A 19,855-nucleotide genomic window follows, 5' to 3' on the forward strand; every position below is an offset into this window, starting at 1 on the left:
CAGATTTTTTCCCCCTTAGTGAAACTTTTGTAGACTACTTAGTATCTCTTATAAATATCTTGAATCCAGCTGTGGTAGCCCAAAACACTTGGGGAATTTGCCAGGTGCTTCCACTGCCACACTCCTCCCCAGGCAGTTAGTCAGGCAACATCAGATACTGGAGCTTAAGGCATTACTGCTAGATCAGCCCTGACTGGCTGTGGGTCCCGTCTCCCATGTACTGACCTAAGTTCTAATGTGCCTGCCATTCCAGGGCAATGCTGGGTATACACAAATCAGGAGTTGTCAAAGATGACAGACCAGAATGTAAACACCACTTCCCCTCATGCTGAGAGTCTAAAGGAGGATGCTGAGGACTTACTAGGGTCATCTTTTGTGTGCTGTGCTGTGCCGTGCTACAAAGAACATGACCCTTTAAATTTGGAGTGCGAGATGTAAATCCCACTTGCTGACCAACATTTAGCCATATGGCACTCTGAACATCTACACTGGGGTTCATACCTACCTTTCAGGGTACTGGGGAGGCCAACAAGGCTCTCAACTGTGCGTCACTACAGCCACTTCTGAGCTCTGAATAAATGGCACCTCAGATCTGTGAGACGTGAGTGCCGTGTGTCACCATGTTCAAGGTCCAAAGTCACGTGGACTTTGTCTAGAAGCACATATGGGCACAAAACAAAGACGTGTGACAGTCCCTGGGCCACAGAATGGTCTGGCCTGGTGCTTACAATCATTATTGGTCAGCTCTGTTTGAAATGTGTAAAGGATGTAAGTCCATGGGGTACCGTTGAGTTCAGATTTGTAGGTGTCTCATACAGGACCTGGTCAATAAACGTCAGCAGAGTGGTTAGCGAGCTACAACGGCAGCTCGTGTTTGTGCTGGGAATCAGTTTGTTGTCTTCCTCACAGCTTTGAAGAGTCCAGCAGCATTCCATGAGCAGATCAAAAGCCTGGAGCGAGCCAGAGTGAGTGACTTCTCTTTAACCTAACTTTTCTGCCACATCCAGACACTAGAGCTCCTGAGCAGGTCACTGCAGAACTTACCTGATGTCTCCAAGATGCTTGATCTAGATAGCGTGTGTTCTGTGTGGTTTCTTAGCGCCTTCAGAAACTGTGTGACACTTGAGTTCTGTTCCTTTAAAATCGTGAACTCTGCCAGAAGAGATGACTCAGTCAGTAAAGTGTTTGCCATAGGGGCCGAATTTAATCCCCAGGACCCATATAAAATTAAGTCTGGACCTGCCAGTACACTGAGGGGGCTGGAATAACCAATTCCCTGGTGCTTACTAGCTAGCCAGTATAACCAGTTTCAGAAAGAAACCCTATCTCACACACACACATACTCTCTCTCTCTCTCTCTCTCTCTCTCTCTCTCTCTCTCACACACACACACACACACACACACACAAGAAGTTGAAAAGAACGAAACCTGTCATCAGCCTCTGTTCTCTATATGCACACACTCACATATATACATGCATTACTCCCCTCCCCCCACACACACATAAATAAAAAACAAAATGGTAACAAGTTTTGTTCATGTGTTTTCAGGGCTGCACTGACTAGCTTTTCATCAGCCTGACAAAAGCTGGAATCATCTGGGAAGAGGGATCAGTTGAGAAAACAGCCCACCACATTGCAGGGCTCCAGGGCATTCTCTTGCCCAGTGACTGGTTTAGCAGAGCCCAGCCCATTGTGGATGGGGTCATTCCTGGGCTGGTGGTCCTGGTTTATAAGAAAGCAGTCTAGGGCATGAACAGACAAACGAAGCAAGAGCCTCTGCTGTGTATTATCCCCGCAGAGGGACAGGGAAGCCATGTGCTTCTGAAGGTCCTTGGCCAATTTCCCCGTGGGTCTGTGCCACGGTGCTTTTGCCCAAGGACTGAGAACACAGCTAAGTAAGCTTGGCACACTCATGTGCTCTTGAAAGTGGCCCTCTGTGCACACACCACATGGGTTCTCAGTCCATTGTGCACAACCATGCTTTCTCTTTGACTGGGGAAAACAAGTCCTGCTATGCATTATGGAAATACAAAATACAAATGTTATTAAAATTCCTTAAGACTGTCCCAAGAATGCAGTAACAAGCGAGACCTGTTGCTTGAGAATTTAATACAGGAGAAGGTGCCTGAGAATATGAACACAAATGAAATACTTTTTAAGAATTTTAATATTTAAATGAATTTCTACTTTTCAAAGTATTAGCTTTATATAAATGGGTTAAATCTTATGTTTAAAGTTTTTCTTAAAATTTGAGCTTTTCTCAGTTTCACACTGAAACTCTCTAATAATGCACTGCAATCCCCTGGGTGGTTTTGGAAGGCTGCACAATAAACCATATTAGATGATAGTTCTCAGTACTAAATTCTGGTCATTCTCTCGAAGATACAACAGGGTATATAATTTATTTTTTTAAAGAAAATATAAAACTACAATGAATTGTTAACAATACTTCTCTTTTTAAGACTGAAAATTTTTTGAAGCACAAGATCCGGAGCCGCCCGGACCGCTCTGAGCTGGTCAGGATGCACATTTTAGAAGGTAAGGGGGTGTGTCTGCTGAAGAAAAATGAGAAAAAGAAAAAAAATCATTCTTTTTTATTCCCATTTTAATAATACTTCACCCCACAGGCTGACATCCTCAAATTGAATAGCACCAAGAAGACTCTGTGTAGAATACCTGGGGAGCATTTGGCCTCCCAAGTCCACCTGTACTGTCCTTAGGACATTTCTGGTGCATAGGACTTGTCTGTCATCTTCTCTGTCTAGCTTGAATCTCGCTAATATCTAGCAAAGGTGGTGCCCACACTTTGCTATTCCTCTTAAATACAGTAGTCGTGACATGGTCTGTGACTGTCCCTAATCACCTCTGGGTGATCTAGTTTTAGACCCTGGAGGCAAGACAACTTCATTCCATTCCTGCAGCATATGTGGCTCACATGACTGTTTTTCTCTCTGGGTCAGCCATCTTGATAGCCAGCTTCTCTGTCAGAAATTTCCAGCCTTCTACTTCTATTATTCTGCTTTTGTAATTTACTAAACAAAAGTCAAAAAAAAAAAAAAAAAAAAAGCTTGATCCTTGGTCAGTCTCACGTGTGAAGCTTTAAGAAGAGTGTGGAAACCTCAGACATGTAGAGACAGTTGTAAGGCAGAGTCCATTCTCTCTGAGTCTAATGACAAAATCAAATGATTCTCACATGCAGGATGGTAGCCTGAGAGCTCAGACACAGCCAACGATGCACTTCTTCAAGAGCAGTAGATGAGGTTAGAGAGCTGTGCTGTGCATCCACTGGTTAGATGCTAGGAACCAGGGGCCTAATAACGAGCAAGACAAAACCTGCCTTCTCATAGCGTGTGCAGAGGCAGGTGGAACAGGCAGGCAGCTGTGACTAGAAGGGCACAGGCTGCAGCGGAATGTGCTCCAAAGGAGTACTGAGTACCGTACCGGCCTCTACAAGCCTAAAGAGTGTGTGCTCCTGCGTGTCCTAGGTCCTCTCTCCACTATGATTGTGTTCTCAGAAGTCCTCTGAGCTGAAAAGCTTATCAGAGCAGTATCAGGGGAGCGCAGTGCAGCTCTCAGGGATCATTGACTTCATGTCCTCCAGTCACACAGCAAGGAACAGCCAAGTGCACGTGTGCAAAACACTGTCTATAGAGTCAGAAGGCAATTCTGACACTAAAAGATGTCATTAGTAGAATTAAAATAAAAGAATATATCTACTTAAAATCCTCATTTATGAAAATAAAAGAAAAAAAGGCCAAAGGGCTGGAGTGGTAGCTCAGCAACTAAAAGCACGTTGTACTGCTCTCACAGAGAACACTGTTCAGTTGCAATACTGAGGTCAAACAGCTGACGACCTTCTGTAACTCCAGCTCCAAGGGATCCAGTGCCCTCTTCTAGGGTCCCTGGACACCAGGCCCTCACGTGGGGCACATGCACACATGCAGGGAATCAGACATACACCTATGTTTTATTATGAGTATATATTGAAGCATGTATTCTTGAGTTGAGATATGAAGAATGAAAAAGAATATATCATCATTAACTTTTGGATTACCTTAAAACTACAGCCATATTTTAACATTAACCTAATTCAATTGAATTGGGAATTTGGCAGGTTAGAGTCTAAATTATATTCAGAAGTTCAACAGCAAAAATTGAGCCTTGTCTTCATGGAATTCTGGGGGAAGTGAGACAGACAGAAGCACACAGACCTTCTGGGCTCTGCTGCCTACTGTGGAAGGTTTCACTTACAGCAGGCTCTCCTACTGTGCGCTTCACAGAAGCATCAGAAACATCAGTGTGAGTGGCTGATCCTCCTCCTGTATATAGTCTTCCCATACAGTTCTATGTGCTTCATCGCATAAGAGCTCAGAATCAACTCGGAATTTGGGGTGTTAGTTCCCCACTTACTGTTAAAACAGCATGAGCTTGGGAGGATATGTGATGACCTACCACAAGCTCCAGACCTGACAGGATGAAGCAGAGGAGTTAGAGCTGTGGGGCTTGTGTCTGTGGCAGCAACCCCACCATTTCAGGCGTATGCGATGATAGTTCTGTGCATTATAATCTCTGTGTAAAAGGAGGGGTTTTGGTCCAAGTTAAGCTCAAATTTTTAAGCATGATAACTGACCCTTAGACACACATGGATCAATCCAAGAATATGAATCATAGCTCTTCCCACTGAAGAAAATAAATTTCTATCCTAAATTTCTATCCTAAGATTTTGTGCTTCCTCCCTTCTAGGAACTGCCTTTCCAGTGAAGCCAACTGAGAATTACATACTTTTAGAGCCCTGGGCCACATTGGCCTTCCTGCTGTGTCTCCCTGGTAACAAGTATTCTAACCAGTCTGACCTCCTACTGCAGGTGCATGGTGGCTGTGCCCATTGCCCATTTCAGTTGATGGTGATTCAGTCTTGGCACTTGAGTGTTGCATAGACAGGTAGCTGGCCCACTCTGAGACACCATGTCTACCGAGCACTCTCAGCTCTATCCTTCCAGAGTCTAGCCCTGTTCAGGTATTTTAGTGAATTACTTGGCCTGCTAGGTACCGTGGTTAAAGCTATGCTTCCTCTTGTAGAAACGTTTGCAGAGCCTTCTCTTCAAGCCACACAGATGAAGCTGAAGAGAGCTCGGTTGGCAGATGACCTGAATGAGAAGATTGCTCAAAGGCCCGGGCCCATGGAACTGGTGGAGAAGAACATCCTTCCTGTGGATTCGAGTGTCAAAGAAGCCATTATAGGCAAGAGTACCAGTTTCTATCTTCTGGGAAAGCACAGGAGATTCAGATAGAACAGATCGGTCGAGGATGTTGTTTTCTGAGCCAGCTAGACACTGGTGTTCATCTGGTGGTTCTTGTTGTGATTCTTTGCTATGGATTGGGAAATGGCCTCTGCTGTAGTCAGTGTGGCCTCCCGTTGTATGTCAGAGGGACGACAGCTCATGTCATTATCACATTTCTACGGTAAATTACTGTACTGTGATGTCATTTCTACTCTTTCAGATTGGTAGACTTCATTATGTCTATTAGATAATTAGCTCCACAGGCAAGGAGAGTGGTCCGTGGTTTCCCTGCACTCTGAAGGGAAGTGCCGTCCGTCTGTTTCACCCACTCTGAACACTTGGCTGCCGCGGCCCATCGTGTTCTGGGTAGTTGAGCAGGCCTGTGTGTGCGCAGCACTCCCCAGCTCTGAGGCTTGCCCATGTCACTGTTTTCTTCTGTCATAGTTGTAGCAGGACCTCATTTTTATACTGAGGAACTAGTTAGTATGGCTCTTGTACCCCTGAGGACCTCCTGCTAAGATAGTGTGAGTTTAAACCGTAGGAAGTTTGTAATCACAAAATTCCTAAATCGAGTCAACTCTGATCCCAAACATCTTGGAACAGAGTCCCCAGCATTGAGGTATGAGTGTAGTTAGGTATGCTGTTCTTTGGAATGAAAACTGATTTACAGAGGCTCTGCAACACTCCCACTTTCTCCTCTGCTTTCTGCACTTTACCATCTGAGTTCCAGGTCGGGGTTAAAAGAATAAGTCTGTGCATCTCTGGCTCTTTTCTTCCCATATTTGCCATGCTGCTTATATTTTGAAGAGGAGACTGTGTGCCCTTCATCCTGTACCCCACCCCCACTGTGATATTCTCCAGTTTCAAAAACCATGTACAGAGAGAGCCCTGGGCCCATCCCCAGCACCACATAAAACAAAAGCAACAACAAAGCACTTCAGTCTCTTCTTCCTACAGCAGGTAGTGGATCCAAAGGTTTGATCTGACTTGAAGAGCATCAAACCCCAAAGAGTACAGGACAGCAATGTGACTCCCATAGGGAAGAGCCTCCATTTCATACAGCAGTACGACGTCCCCTGGGAGAGGCCAGCTTTAAACTCCTTCCTTAAACTTTCCCTTCTTGGTCCACGTTGGGGTTTCATAGCCCCCTGAGTTACCTGTGGTTCTCTCTGCAGGCGTGGTGAAGGAGGACTATCCTCACACTCACGGTGAGTTCTCATTTGATGAAGATAGCAGTGATGCTTTGTCTCCAGATCAGCCAGCGAGCCAGGAGTCTCAGGGCTCAGCTGCATCCCCCAGTGAGCCAAAAGTCAGTGCCTCGCCACCTCCTGTGACCACAAGCACCCCTGCCCAGGTAAGACCTCCTTACATCCTTACAGACTATGCCAAGGCAATATTTTCACCAGAAGGAAAATCTGAAAGTACTGACACTTCCTATTTGTGAGCTAAGCACAGTGAAACTTTACAACTAGTTCTCACTTAATAGTGCTGATACACACACACACACACACACACACACACGCACACACACACACACACGCACACACACGCACACACACACACTATTCTAATCGTCTGTCTCAGAGACACCATGATTGCAGCAGCTCTAGGAAAGGAGAACATGTATAACAGGAACATGATGGCATGCGCGGTGCTGGAGGAGGAGCTGAGGTTCTGCACCCTGATTTGCAGGCAGCAGGAGAAGACTGTCACACTTGCCGTGACTGGAGCATCTAAGACCTCAAAGCCCACCCTCAGTGCCACACCTCCTCCAACAGGCCACACCGTCCAACAGTGCCACTCTCTGGTACTCAACCATTCAAATCCATGAGCCTATGGGGCCATTTTTATTCAGGCCACCACATCTTCCTAGAACATTGGCAGACATGATATAATGTAATGAACCTGTTTTCTATCATCTGAGCCATTTTTAAGGGTCAAATATATGTGCATGATCTTGAAACAGATCTCCATGGCCTCTTCACCTAGCAACTAAAATGCCACAGCCTTTGACACCTCCACTCCTGTCAGCCCAGCTGCCAGGAGCCTGTCCTACCACCTGTCTATGAGTTTGACTCCTTAGGTAGCTCTTAAAAGTGGGATCAGACAGTGTGTGTCATGGTTCCAGCCATGCTGTGGTTGGGCCATGCAGAGAAACCATGTTGAAAACAAAGACCATGTTGCAGCAGAGTTGAACTGCTCCATTATCCAGTTAAGCAGCCCATGCCATCAGACACTGCTCCATTATCCAGTTAAGCAGCCCATGCCATCAGACACTGCTCCATTATCCAGTTAAGCAGCCCATGCCATCAGACACTGCTCCATTATCCAGGTAAGCAGCCCATGCCATCAGACACTGCAGTTGGCTCCTGGTCTTCACATTGTTTTTACAGTAAGATGCCATTGTCTTCACTCATGCTTGCTGGTTCCTTTTTTTTTTTTTTTTTTTTGCTAAATTGCCAGATATAGAAGTAGGCCTTGGTGTAAGGACAGCCTGAGTTGACAGGCTGTGAAGACCTCAGGACTAAAAATGCATTTTCTTCTGTCCTTGTCTTGTGAACATATGCTTGTTAGGAGTTTGTCTTGGAGCATTATTTATTACACACATCACTGCAGTACAGAATGCACGTTCTGCGTCTGTGTTGTCTTCAGTGAGAAGAACGAACTCTTGGGTATGAAGGGTAGACCACATAGAGTTGGGGGCTGGCAACTTTGTGGGGGTGGGAGACAATTTACTGTCTATATGGAGGGCAGACAGCTTAGTGCACCTATCTGTGGAGGGACTTGTGCTAACACAAGCATGCACCCATTTCTCAAAGGTTTTCAATAAAGGCTGACTTACCTAAACCGTCCAAAGGGCCAGGTGGAAAATCTGTAGCCGTCTGTGTTTCTGTATTTAAGTTGTCCCATCAGACAAGGTGTATGTGGTGAAGCCAGATCTTCTGTCCAGGCTCACAAACAGCGGTGTCTGTGGCCCCTTTGCTGGTGCACGGCCTGAGGGAAGAGGGTTGAGGAGCAGCAAACACTAAGGTGGGGCAGGGGGAGAAGGAGGCCCGCCCCACTGCCTTCTCACTAGCTTTACCCTGGCTTAGGCATTAAAAATAGGCCTAAAAGAATGTCAAGAATGTAAGTAAATAAACTTTAGAAAAATGTTTTACTTAGTCATTTGGGTTACTTTTCTGCTTCTGTCCGAGTGGGTCAAGTTGTGAGACAGCTATCCGTGTGGCTATAGCTTTAGTAACTAGTATCACCTCCACTCTCTGAAATTTGTTTTTTGGGGCTGTGATGGTTGATCCTTATTACCAACTTGATGAGATTTGGGATCAGGTAGGAGATACAAGCAAGAGTTTGTCTGCTGAGGGTGTTTCCCGGAGAGGCTTGAGAAGAGAATCCCAGGATGGCCCTGCTCCATGGGGTGGATCCCACTGAACAAATCGAGAGAAAGGAGGCAGGGAGGCAGGGTCAGCCTTTGTCTCTTCTGCTGCCATGATGAACTGTATGGCAAAGCTGGGAGCCAGAAAAACCCTTCCTCCCTTGGAATTCTTGGTAGGTGTTTGGTCACAGCAACAAGAAGTGTATTGCCACGGGCGCTCTGCAGACTAGAGAGACTCTGTCCTCTCTGTCACTGCCGGGCTTTTATTTTGCTCATGAAACTTGGTTCCTATCTAAGTTTATGTAAAAGATTTTAACCAGACGCCTTTGAGGAAAAATATGAATGGTAGTGTTTCTCAAAAAATACATAACGATTGCATGTTGCCAAGAGTGCACACTAAGCCTCAGCTTACTCCTGAACTAAGGTCCGGATCTCAGTGTGCACTGTGCACATCTACTCCACCAGGATAGTCCCACTCCCTGTCCCCAGCAGCTAGGCCAGTGGCAAAAGTCCTGTTCTCGGGAATGAAACAGCCCTATGGGCAGGGAAGGACGGCCCCCTGCAGTGTTGCCTCTTGGGCAGTTTCTAGCCCGTGTGTATCTGTCATAAGCGCCAGGTGTTAAGTGTGTATGTGTAAGTAAGGAGTCTGATGATGTTTACACTTCTGTTCGTGCACCACATGACCCTGGCAGCCAAGGTACCTGGTCCCTGAGAATAGGAAACCTTAAGTAGGACTATAAGTGACACTGTTCTGTTTTCATTTTTTAAATTAAGCGCAGAGGCAAGCCTTGTATCAGTCAAGTCACGGATTTTCATAAAAATTTTTATAAAATTTTATATTTTTATATTTGTCCAGATTTCTTAATTTCTTTTCTTACGTTTCTCATGGTTGGGAGCAAGTACCTGACAAGAAGCAACTTTAAGAAAGTCCTTGTTTGACCTGTAGCCTGTGAGGATAAAGTCTGTCATGGCAGGACAGGCGTGGCTCTTCACATTGTACCTGTGGTATGGAAAACAGTGACTAGGAAGTAAACCAAGCTATAAAACTCTAGTGCCCACCCCTAGTAACGCACTTCTGCAGTAATTCTGTGCCCCTCAACAGTTCCATTACCATCTAAACCACAACCCCTAACTTGTGACTAAGTATTTGGAGCCTATGGAGGGCATTCACATCCAAGTGACAGTGCTTGATCCATGTGTAAAATCTATTACGGTTTACCTGCCTTAATGTAATTACTCATACACAGTGAAATATTCCCTTATTTTATCATAGACCCACAGAATATAGAAGGCAAACAAACACACAACACACTGGTTCCACTGTGGTCCCCACAGGCCGCCAGCTGGTGGACTTGAGAGGTGAGTGGTCCTGAGGCACTGAGTTCATCGGTGGATTAGTCTTTCAGCAGCTCATAACCTAAGGAACGGGCTATGAGGACACAGAGCGCTCCCAACCTCTCTCCTCCCACGTCTGTACTCTGCTACCTTACCACAGACTAACACAAACCAACCAGGTACTTTTCTCAGCTTTAGAACTTCGTTTATCCCCAAAAATCACATATTGCAAATGGAGCACAATTTGTTCTATGCTTAGGCAACTCATGGACAGTGGGAAGCTGTAGAAGATCAGTTTCCGCATGTGGTTACAGGAGGTTTCCTGTCTCTTTCATCTGCAGACTCTTAGGAATTTCTTAAGCCCTTTGATTAATCATTTATTATTTTAAAACACCATGGTGGTCAACTATAAGTCTGGTAGGACTTCTGTGAATTTCCAAAACCTAGTACTTCAAGAAAGACCTTTGTTGGCCCGCTACTCTGGTGAGCAGTTTTTCCAAGTCATATTGCGTCCTCTACTTTCTCCCCTGCTTCCAAGCTACCACAGGTAACAAGCTGTCTCCTCCATACACATCCACCAGCATGGACTTGTGCCAAAGTAACAGGACCTAGGAAACCTGGGGAACCATTAGCTAAATAAACTTTTCCCTAAACTAGGTTGATTATTTCAGGCAATTTGTCAGCAAGCTAATTAATTCAATAATATATGAACAAATAAAAAACGATTGCAGCCTTGATTTATAACTCCGTTTTCACACAGACTTCAAAATTATAAAGCTGTAGTAATGACTACATGGTTTACAACAGCGTGCACCCTTACTAGCATAGAAGAGAGCTGTGTTCCTCCGTATCCCCACAGTCAAGAAGAAGCCAGGAGGATTGGTGCTTTCAGGTCTGCCTGGCAGACATGGGGATGCCAGAAAGTACCATCTCTGTATGTGACTGGAGCTGATGTTAAGAAAGGCTCTCAGTGTTGTGCATAATTGCCTTAGTAACCAAAGACAGTGCATTGAGAAAGTATGCAAAAAGAGAGAGGGAACCAGGTTATCGCTATGGAAATGTTAGCCAAGCACAGAAAGACACCCTGTGCTCATGGAAGGCTTTTGTTAGGACATCAACATGACCTTAACCAATTCACAGATTTGGCACAATCCCTAGCAAATCCCAGCAATGATTTCTACTGAAATAACCTGGTAAAAGGCCCTGACAACCCAAACCATCATGAACTTAAAAGAATACAATATTTTTACACACACACACACACACATATGTATATATATATATATATATCTTGAACACAAGACAAGAGTAAAGATAATTAGGTCTCATCAGTGTGTGTGTGTGTGTGTGTGTGTGTGTGTGTGTGTATTATATCCTCACCCTTTCTATACTTTTTAACTTGTTATTAATTAATTAAATTCTTCTTTGACAATTTCATACAATTTCATGTTATACATTATAATGCACTGGTTTTAAAACTTATTATGAAGCCATAGAAATCAAATAATATGGTGCTAACATAAGAACAAGCACACAGCCAAGTGGAGTCTGTCAGAGCCCACTGAAAGAGGAGCCTAGAGACTGGGACAGCACAGGGAGTCATCTTGACTTTATATTTGCCCAGTTTCCTTGAACACAAGACCCAGGCAACAAGAGTAAAGATAATTAGGTCTCATCAAAATTAAAAAGGGTTGAACAAAGAATCTTACCAGCAAAATAAAAAGCCAACCCACAAGAAGTAAAATAATAATAAATGAACAAAGCCAACCCACAGAATGAAAGAAAGAATTTGAGGAAGAATCATCTCTGATACACATGAAGGACACATACAAGAAAACACTATTCAAAAACAGGTGCCAGACTTGAGTGACTTCTCCAAAGAAGTTCTGTCAACTTGGCACAGGCTAAAGTCATCTGAGAGGAGGGACCCTCGATTAAGAAAACCCCTCCATAAGACCAACTGAAGAAGCAAGCCTGTAGAGTGTCTTCTTAATTAATGGCTGATGGAGAAGGCTCTGTGGGTGAGGCCATCCTGGGCCGGTTCTCTAAGAAAGCAGGCTGAGCAAGCCCAGAGACAGCACCTTCCATGGCCTCTGCGTCAGCTCTTGCCATTCCTGTTCCGACTTCTTTCAGTGAGGAGCAGTATGGGAGTGTGAGCCACACAGCTCCTCCTGAAGCTGCTTTGTCATGGCGTTTTGTCCCAGCGATGGAAATGCTAAGGTAGAATGCAAGGGTCAGTAAGATCTGAAGGCCTTTGGTGTATCATAGCTGTTACATAAACAACACACATAGCAGAAAGTAATCATTAAGGAAACATAAAGCCACAAAATACTTATCACATATCCAGAAAACATCAAGTTCTGGCAAGTGTGTAGAGAAATTAGGATTCTTGTGCATTATTGTATAATTACATAGTAACTATAAAAAATGTTGTCTTAAAAATATAATGTTATGGGCTACAGAAATGGCTAAGTGGTTAAGGCTGCTCTTCCAGAGGTCCTGAGTTCAATTTCCAGCAACCATAGTATCTCATAACCATCTGTAATGGGGTTCAATGCCCTCTTCTGGTGTGTCTGAAGACAGCAATAGTGTACTCACATACATAAAATAAATACATCTTTAAATATACACATACACACACATATAATTTTACTGGGCCAGAGAGATGGCTCAAGTAAGTAAAGGTATTTGCTGCCAAGTCTGATGACGTAAGTTCAGTCCCTGTAACCTGCATAGTAGAATGAATGAACTGACGCCCGAAAGTTACCTCCAACCTCCACTTACTGCATGCCCACAGTCTTACACAGAGAAACTAAGAAAATAATGTTTAACATAGATCTTAACCAATAACCCAGCAGTTCTGTTTCGGAGTTGAAATCAGGAAGTGGGATGTTGTGGTAGACCTAGAATCCAGTGCTTTGCAAGCTGGCACAGGATTGCTCTAAATTCAAAGCCAGGGCCTGGTAGTAAGACACTTTAAAAAACAGCCAAAGAGTTGAAAAGAAGAATTAGAACATATACCTTCTCTATAACATTGTACCAAACATTCATTCCTGTTCCTGAGAAGAGCTTCCCATGGCGAACAGAAAAGGAACCCTAGTGTACACAATGTCTGAATGCAAAGACAAAAGCTGCCCTCAGAAAGGAAGAGGTTCTACACCAACTTGAACATCATTCTAAAGGAACAAACCAGCCATGGCGGGACAAACTATATCAAGCTGTTGAATTCATAGGCAGCAGATAGAACAGTAGTTGCTATGGGACAAGAATGGAACTCATGGAAGGGTAGAGGAGAGATCGAGGGTGCCTCTAAATGTGCTTAGTCTTGCTGGTTAAGTGTGTGTATCTGAAGGGGGGTCTGCCTCTCTGAAGCTAATTACAGGTGGTTATAAGCCACCCAGTCGTGCTGAGAACCAAGCTCGGATCCTCTGCAAGAACTGTTTGGGCTCTTAGCACCGACCTGTCTCCAGCCTCACTTTCTGTTTGTATTTCAACACACACACTTTTTACAGCAGCACCGATACGTGTACTCACACTGCTCTTGGGTACATGGATAGAGGAACCACCAGAGCGTGTGCTGGTGTCTTTGTGTCTAATGTTCTGCTACTGAGTCTAAAAGTGAAGTGTATGTCATGCAAGGTGAAACAAAGTCATGTAAAGATTCCAAATATAGGACAGTAAACATTTCCCTCTCTCAAAACAAACTCAAGAGCTTAAGTTTGTAAGTATATACCATAGAAACAAGCAAAGGGTTGTACTTGACACACTTCACCAAATGAGAATTGCACATGCTGCATTCAACATACAAGACATGTCTGGGTTTGTATTGATCACTCACTGTGGGAATTGAAATCTACAGATAATAGTCAGACAGTCACAGTTCATGCGCATGTTGCTATCTTCGGCACAATTTCTTCTGCATCCTGAATTAACACATAAGAAAGGAAGAGCTTAAAGAGCAATGCCTGGGCCTTTGTGCGCAGACAGCAGGGTGCAGGGGAGGCAGCCAGACACTGCCTGTATGAGGGGCTGAGGAGCTGGTTCAGTGCAGCCTTCATCTCCACCGTGGCAGGACTTTGCTGTAGCAAACTTCTAGTAAGAGAAAAGTTAGTTTCAAGTTTTAAAGTCTTTTTTTTTTTAACTTGTTTTCAAAATATACAGTATTTAATATTTTTCTGACATTTCCTTTGAATAATGTGTTATATTGCATGGTTGTGTATTTGTACATGTATGCACATATGTGAAAGCCAGAGGTTGGTGTCAAGTATTGCATATGTTACATATGTTCATGAGAAAGAGAGGTTAGCATTAGGGTCTTCCTCAAATCACTTTTGTCTTAAGTTTTGAGATAAGGTCACTCACAGAACCTGCAGCTCACTTACTTGGTGAGGTTGCCTAACCAAGGAGCTACGAGGATCTTCCTGCCTGTCTTCCCAGTACTGGGATTACAGATGCATACAGTCAGACCTTGCTTTTTTTTTTTTTTTTTTTTTTTTTTTTAATGAATACTAGGGTTCCAAACTCAGTTCTTCATGTTTACAAGGCAAGCAGTCCACCAGAGGAGCCAGTCCCCAGCCCCTGGTGATTCTTGGATAGCGTTAGGATGAAAATGAAGGAATTAGCAATCATGATCTTATACCCTGTGTTGGAAACAGTCACCCTGTGGGATGGAAGTGAGGTCTGCACCTTGTGTTTCTTCTTTAGGACCACTGAAGTTAGAGATTCACAAAATGAATGCAGGCTTTGGTGTCAGTTTAGACACATACCTAGCATTTCTGCTAAGGTGATGGCATATTGCTGTTAACTATAGAGCAGAGAAAGTATCCTTTGTGACCTGCATATTTTCAACCCTTTTAGAACATGGCTATTTCAGAACCCCGGCACCAGGACTCATTTGGGAGGTTTACCTAACTGGAGCCTAACACCTAGACATGATCTAGGTGCCAGTTGGAGAGGATATTTTGGGACGTTCTGAAGACATACTACAAAGCCAGACACAATGCCTGGGAAACTGGATCTTTCCTTTCAACTTGCTTATCTTCTCATTAGGTCCGGTGAACGGCCACTGGAAGTCAGTAGAGTTGGTTTTATAGTTTTTCTGGATAATAGTCACATTGAAGTAGAGAAAATGAGAAAACAGCATCTGCTTCAGAGGCTAAAGGAGGCACAGCCTAGGGATGCAGGCCAGAAGGTATCATCACTAGCATGCCCATGCTCTGATGGCCATTTAAGTAGTAAACACTTTATTCTCAAATATAACATGAATGCTGTGCTAGTCAGCATAAGAACATAAATGTGCAGTTCACAATTTAAGCATTTGATTCCACTTCACATACCAATTATACAAGAGCCAAAGACTGTGCTTCCTGTGAGACCACCAGAGACAGTTACTTCTTTCTAGACAATAACTAATGACATCAGACCATGTCCTGTAAGGAAGTGCCACCTTTTTCTTGGCTGGCCACAGGTTTGTCAGGGAGCCAGACATCTCCTTAGAGTTGAAGAACACAGGATAGGTCCCTAGCTGCCATTTCTGGATGAGATGAAACTGACCACAGCCATCTTTACAGAGTTCTTTACGGTGTCTAACGCTAATAATTCCACACTGAAGTGCGTAGCAGGAGCCGGCCTGGAGAGAGCCAGGGGTTTGTGTGCACGCGCTCACACAGGCACTGCACTTGAGGAGGACTGCTGAGGAGAAGCCACAAGAGCACCATTCATCAGCTAAACAAAGGTCTATTGCTTATACACTCCAGGTTTCCAGCTTCCACCCCAGCTCCATGCTAGTGCTCACTCGGGAGGGCAAAGCCCAGCATCTGGGAGAGAAGCTCCAGGATGCAGTGAGCCAGTCTCCTGGGAATGCGTTATTCAGCTTCTCTTTTGAAAGACGCAGTGATGTGGTCAGTTAGCATCAGCTCCAAGGCAGAAGTCTGAGGTGTGCACCACATTGAAGGCCCTGGGAATAACACAAGCCTTCACTGAGATGCTGCCAGCTGCAGGGGACAGGGCATGACATTCTCTCAGAGGCCAAACCCTACATGTAAATTAGCCATGGTTAGCATGACCTGTCTATCAAGAAAACTTTAGAAAAGCCATGTATTGTTTTGGGTGTTTTTAAGAGTCTTGGGTTTTTGGGGGGGTTTTTTGTTTGTTTGTTTGTTTTGTTTTGTTTTTTCTTCCAGAAATGAGGATGGTTCTGACCATATTTTTGAGGAGAAAAAACTAAAAACACTACCATAAGTCAGTCTAACCTTACTTAGTTCCAGCTATCCATTGCTACAGAGGTAACTGGTAAATAGCCTGCTGCATTAAGATTCAATCTGTCATTCCTTTGGGTTCTAGGCACAATAGCATATTTTTCTTTGTTTCATTTTATAAACTTACTTTTATTTTTTATAATTGAAGGATTTTTATTTTAATTAAAATAAAATTCTGTCACTTATTCCTCCCTTTCCTCCTTTGAGCCTCTCCCAGGTGCCCCCATTCTCAAATTGCTAGCCTGGTCTGCTCCATCATCAGTACATGTGTATGTGTGTATGTGTGTATGTACAAACACAAAGCCAACCTGCTGAGCCATTTGTGTTGTTCATAGGAGCACAGTCTGAGGCTGACCACTTTGTACTGGGTAATGAGTAAGGGCATTTTGTAATTCTAGTCCTCTTACAGTCACTGAGCTCATGGCCTTGTTGTCACTTTCTGCCTTTCCCAACAGTTTACCTCAGTGTCCCCAGCAGTTCCTGAATTCTTGAAAACCCCTCTAACTTCGGACCAGCCTCCCACGAGGTCTATAGCTCCCGTCCTCCCCACGAACACTGTGTCTTCAGTGAAGTCTGGCCCAACGCTGGTGAAGGTGGGTACATAGGACTCCACTCAGTGGCTCTGTCTCAAGCCTGTGGACACTAAACAGAGGCATGTGTCTTGATCTACCCCTGCTTTTTAACACAAACCTTGAAAACTAAACTGTAGTGCTTGTTAGGCTCAGTCAACATATGACCTGTCGTCATGGTAACAGAAAAATGATACAGAGCTTGGCTTATATGCAGTGCTGTGCTACGAGGTGTGCTTCAGGAGTCCTCCCGTCGGCAGCCTTGCCCAGCTAAACACACAGAGATGACTTGCTGAAGCTGTGGAGGCACAGCCTCACATAGGTGTCTTTATGACAGCCAGCTTTGGGGATAATTGATGCACAGAAGGAGAAGCTCTGTGCTGTCTAGTGGACAGTGTACTCCGCTCAGAAGCTCTGTGCTGTCTAGTGGACAGTGTACGCCGCTCAGAAGCTGGGGGGGGGGGGGTTGGTTTAGCTATTTTAGCCAGAAGAAGCTTGGTGTGATCTTAGATAAGCCCAGTTTATGACACTATTCCCCAAAGTGCACATGGTTGAAATTATTCAGTGAGAATAAATCTCAGATGAGGAAAGAAACTTAAAGATATAGTACATTTTAAAATTTCTTAAAGTCCTTTAATAAAGTGGTATAAGATCAAAGAATAATCATTTCATGCATGGCTCTTCCCAAAATTGGCAGTGTACATGTCTCAGAGCTCCTGACCTCCGTAGGACCTCAGTGTCCACTAACCTTGCCATCACACAGAGACTGACCCGTAGAGAGACTGACGAGAACTGAGGAAGTAGCATGGCCAGAAAGGTCCAGTCCCCCAGGCTCTACTCTAGCCATTTTCTGCCTGATGTCTTTCAGATGAGTACAGTCTTCTCTCCCGCCTTCCCACTAAGGCTTGTCTGAGGAGGTGGAACTCCAACACCTTTCCCCAGCTTAGTACTGGAACCAGAAATACCAACAAAGTCACCTGCTAACACATGTTTCAGTATCTCCTCCATCTCCCTGTATCCCTCAATGGCACAAAAAGGGCCAGAATGCCAGCCTGTCCTCGTCACCTCTCTGCTCCTCTGCTTCCCTAGTATCTCCTTTAGGAAGGGCTTTGAAGGGAGGAAGCACCAAGGATGCCTGTGCAGTTCAGGGAAGGCAGAGGCACAAGCTCCAGCCACAGCCCTCTCATACATCTCCCACGCACATGCTGAAACTAGCTGTCACGTGAGTGCTGTGCTGAAGGGTGTGTAATAACTCGGCAAGTTACAGCCTTGCCAGTTTCCACGGGGTACCCGCTCCCACCAGAGCCACGAGTGCACTGTGTGATGTCCCGGCACAGATTTATGGAAAAGATACACACTGAGCTCTAGTGAATCAGTCAGCAGCCTGTTTCCATTGGCTGTTTGTAACCCTGCTATCGAAGTCCTATGGCAAAACCAGTCTCATGACATGTAGTCTGCAGGGAGAGGAAAACACCTTCCCCCAGAGTATGCAAGGACATCCCTGTTCCACTTTACACTGGCACTCAGCAGGAAGGTGTACCCAAGTGTGTTAAAGCTTCAGTGTCTGCTCTAGATCTTCTTTGGTTATGAGTGTGTGTGTGTGTGTGTGTCTTATTCAGAAGATCTAGTCAGTTGTCTGTGACTAAAATATACTCTTTTGTCTGAGGTTTTTCATATTTACTATTTGTATAAGCATTTGTCTTCATTTGTACATGTGTCCCATGTGAGTGCCCAAACCCAGTTGTTCTGTAAGAGCAGCCAGTACTCTTACAGCCAAGCCACCTCTCCAGCCCACTGTTTTGTTTCATTTTGTTCTTTGTCTTGTGGTTTTTATTTCTTTTATTGAAAGTAGATGTTTTTCAAACAATATATTCAGTTCAAAGTTTCCCCTCTCCCAACGCCTCAAAGGTTCTCCATCTTTCCCACCTACACTCTTTCTGTCTCTCATTAGAAAACAAACAGGTATCTAAAGAATAATGAGACAAGATAAAACAAAAATAGACCAGAATAGGACAAGCCACACAAACAAGCTCTGATTTTATTGTTTTCTTTTCAAATGAAGTGGTAGTGTGAGTACCAAAGGCAGAGAGTGGTCTGGTATTTCTGAGACTGAAAAGAGCAACTCAGGACAAAGTTGCCTTGTCAGTCCTAAGAGACACCAAGTGCACACTCTCACCGTCTGTGACTATGGGCAAGTGCACACTCACCATCTGTGACTATGGGCAAGTGCACACTCACCATCTGTGACCATAGGCAAGTGCACACTCTCACCATCCCCGACAAGCTTATAAATGAATGAGACTCAGACTATGGTTATTTTATTTGGCCATGACAATGGCTGTGGGGGACCCCAATCTACTCTTCTAACTGCTGGCTTAGCCACCTCCCCAGCAGTTTACCCCAGATTCTTGCTGTTTCTTCCACCTCCCCTCCTGGCAGCCCTCTCACCTCATTCTTCTCCCTTCTCTTCTCAAGTCTGTCTCCCCCAACCTGATCACTCCAAACCCAAGTCCTTTCAGTACTTGGCTGTGGCCAAGTTTATTTAACCAAGGGTTTTAAACTGAGGCACAAGATTTGCACAACAAAAGCCTGTAAACTTGAGAAGTCACTGGTAGGCATAGGCCTTTCTCTATGCAATTTAGCATCATAGTGCATAGCACCAACCAAACTTCCACACTTAGTATTGTGGATTCTTTATTTTCCTTAAAACCACCTATGTAGTCTGCCTCATTCTCACTGGAAAGAAGCTTTTACTCATTTCCCATGGCCGCACTTTTGTTTGCTTGCATTTGTTGTTGTCGTTGTTTTTGGTGGGTTGGTTGGTTGGTTTGGTTGGTTGGTGGGTTGGTTGGTGGGTTGGTTGGTTGGTTGGTGGGTTGGTTGGTTTGGTTGGTTGGTTGGTTGGTGGGTTGGTTGGTTGGTGGGTTGGTTGGTTGGTTTGGTTGGTTGGTTGGTTGGTGGGTTGGTTGGTTGGTTTGGTTGGTTGGTTGGTGGGTTGGTTGGTTGGTAGGTTGTTTGGTGGGTTGGTTTGGTTGG

General features: G+C 44.5%; 1 protein-coding gene across 3 annotated transcripts in view; it reads left to right on the forward strand.

The window, feature by feature from the left end:
• Positions 1-19,855, forward strand: part of MRTFB (myocardin related transcription factor B) — a 137,876-nt gene that overhangs the window by 97,576 nt on the left and 20,445 nt on the right. For all 3 annotated transcript variants that reach the window (XR_013975649.1, XM_080942507.1, XM_080942508.1), the window contains exons 5-9: positions 910-965; positions 2,466-2,541; positions 5,083-5,244; positions 6,461-6,639; positions 16,706-16,843. Coding sequence is in view for 2 of the 3 variants with exons in the window: in XM_080942507.1 (XP_080798633.1) it covers positions 910-965; positions 2,466-2,541; positions 5,083-5,244; positions 6,461-6,639; positions 16,706-16,843 (611 nt within the window). In the remaining variant the exon portion in view is untranslated. The remainder of the gene's footprint in view (positions 1-909; positions 966-2,465; positions 2,542-5,082; positions 5,245-6,460; positions 6,640-16,705; positions 16,844-19,855) is intronic.

The sequence above is a fragment of the Micromys minutus genome, assembly GCF_963924665.1.
Source record: "Micromys minutus genome assembly, chromosome: 31".
NCBI classification, from domain to species: Eukaryota; Metazoa; Chordata; class Mammalia; order Rodentia; family Muridae; genus Micromys; species Micromys minutus.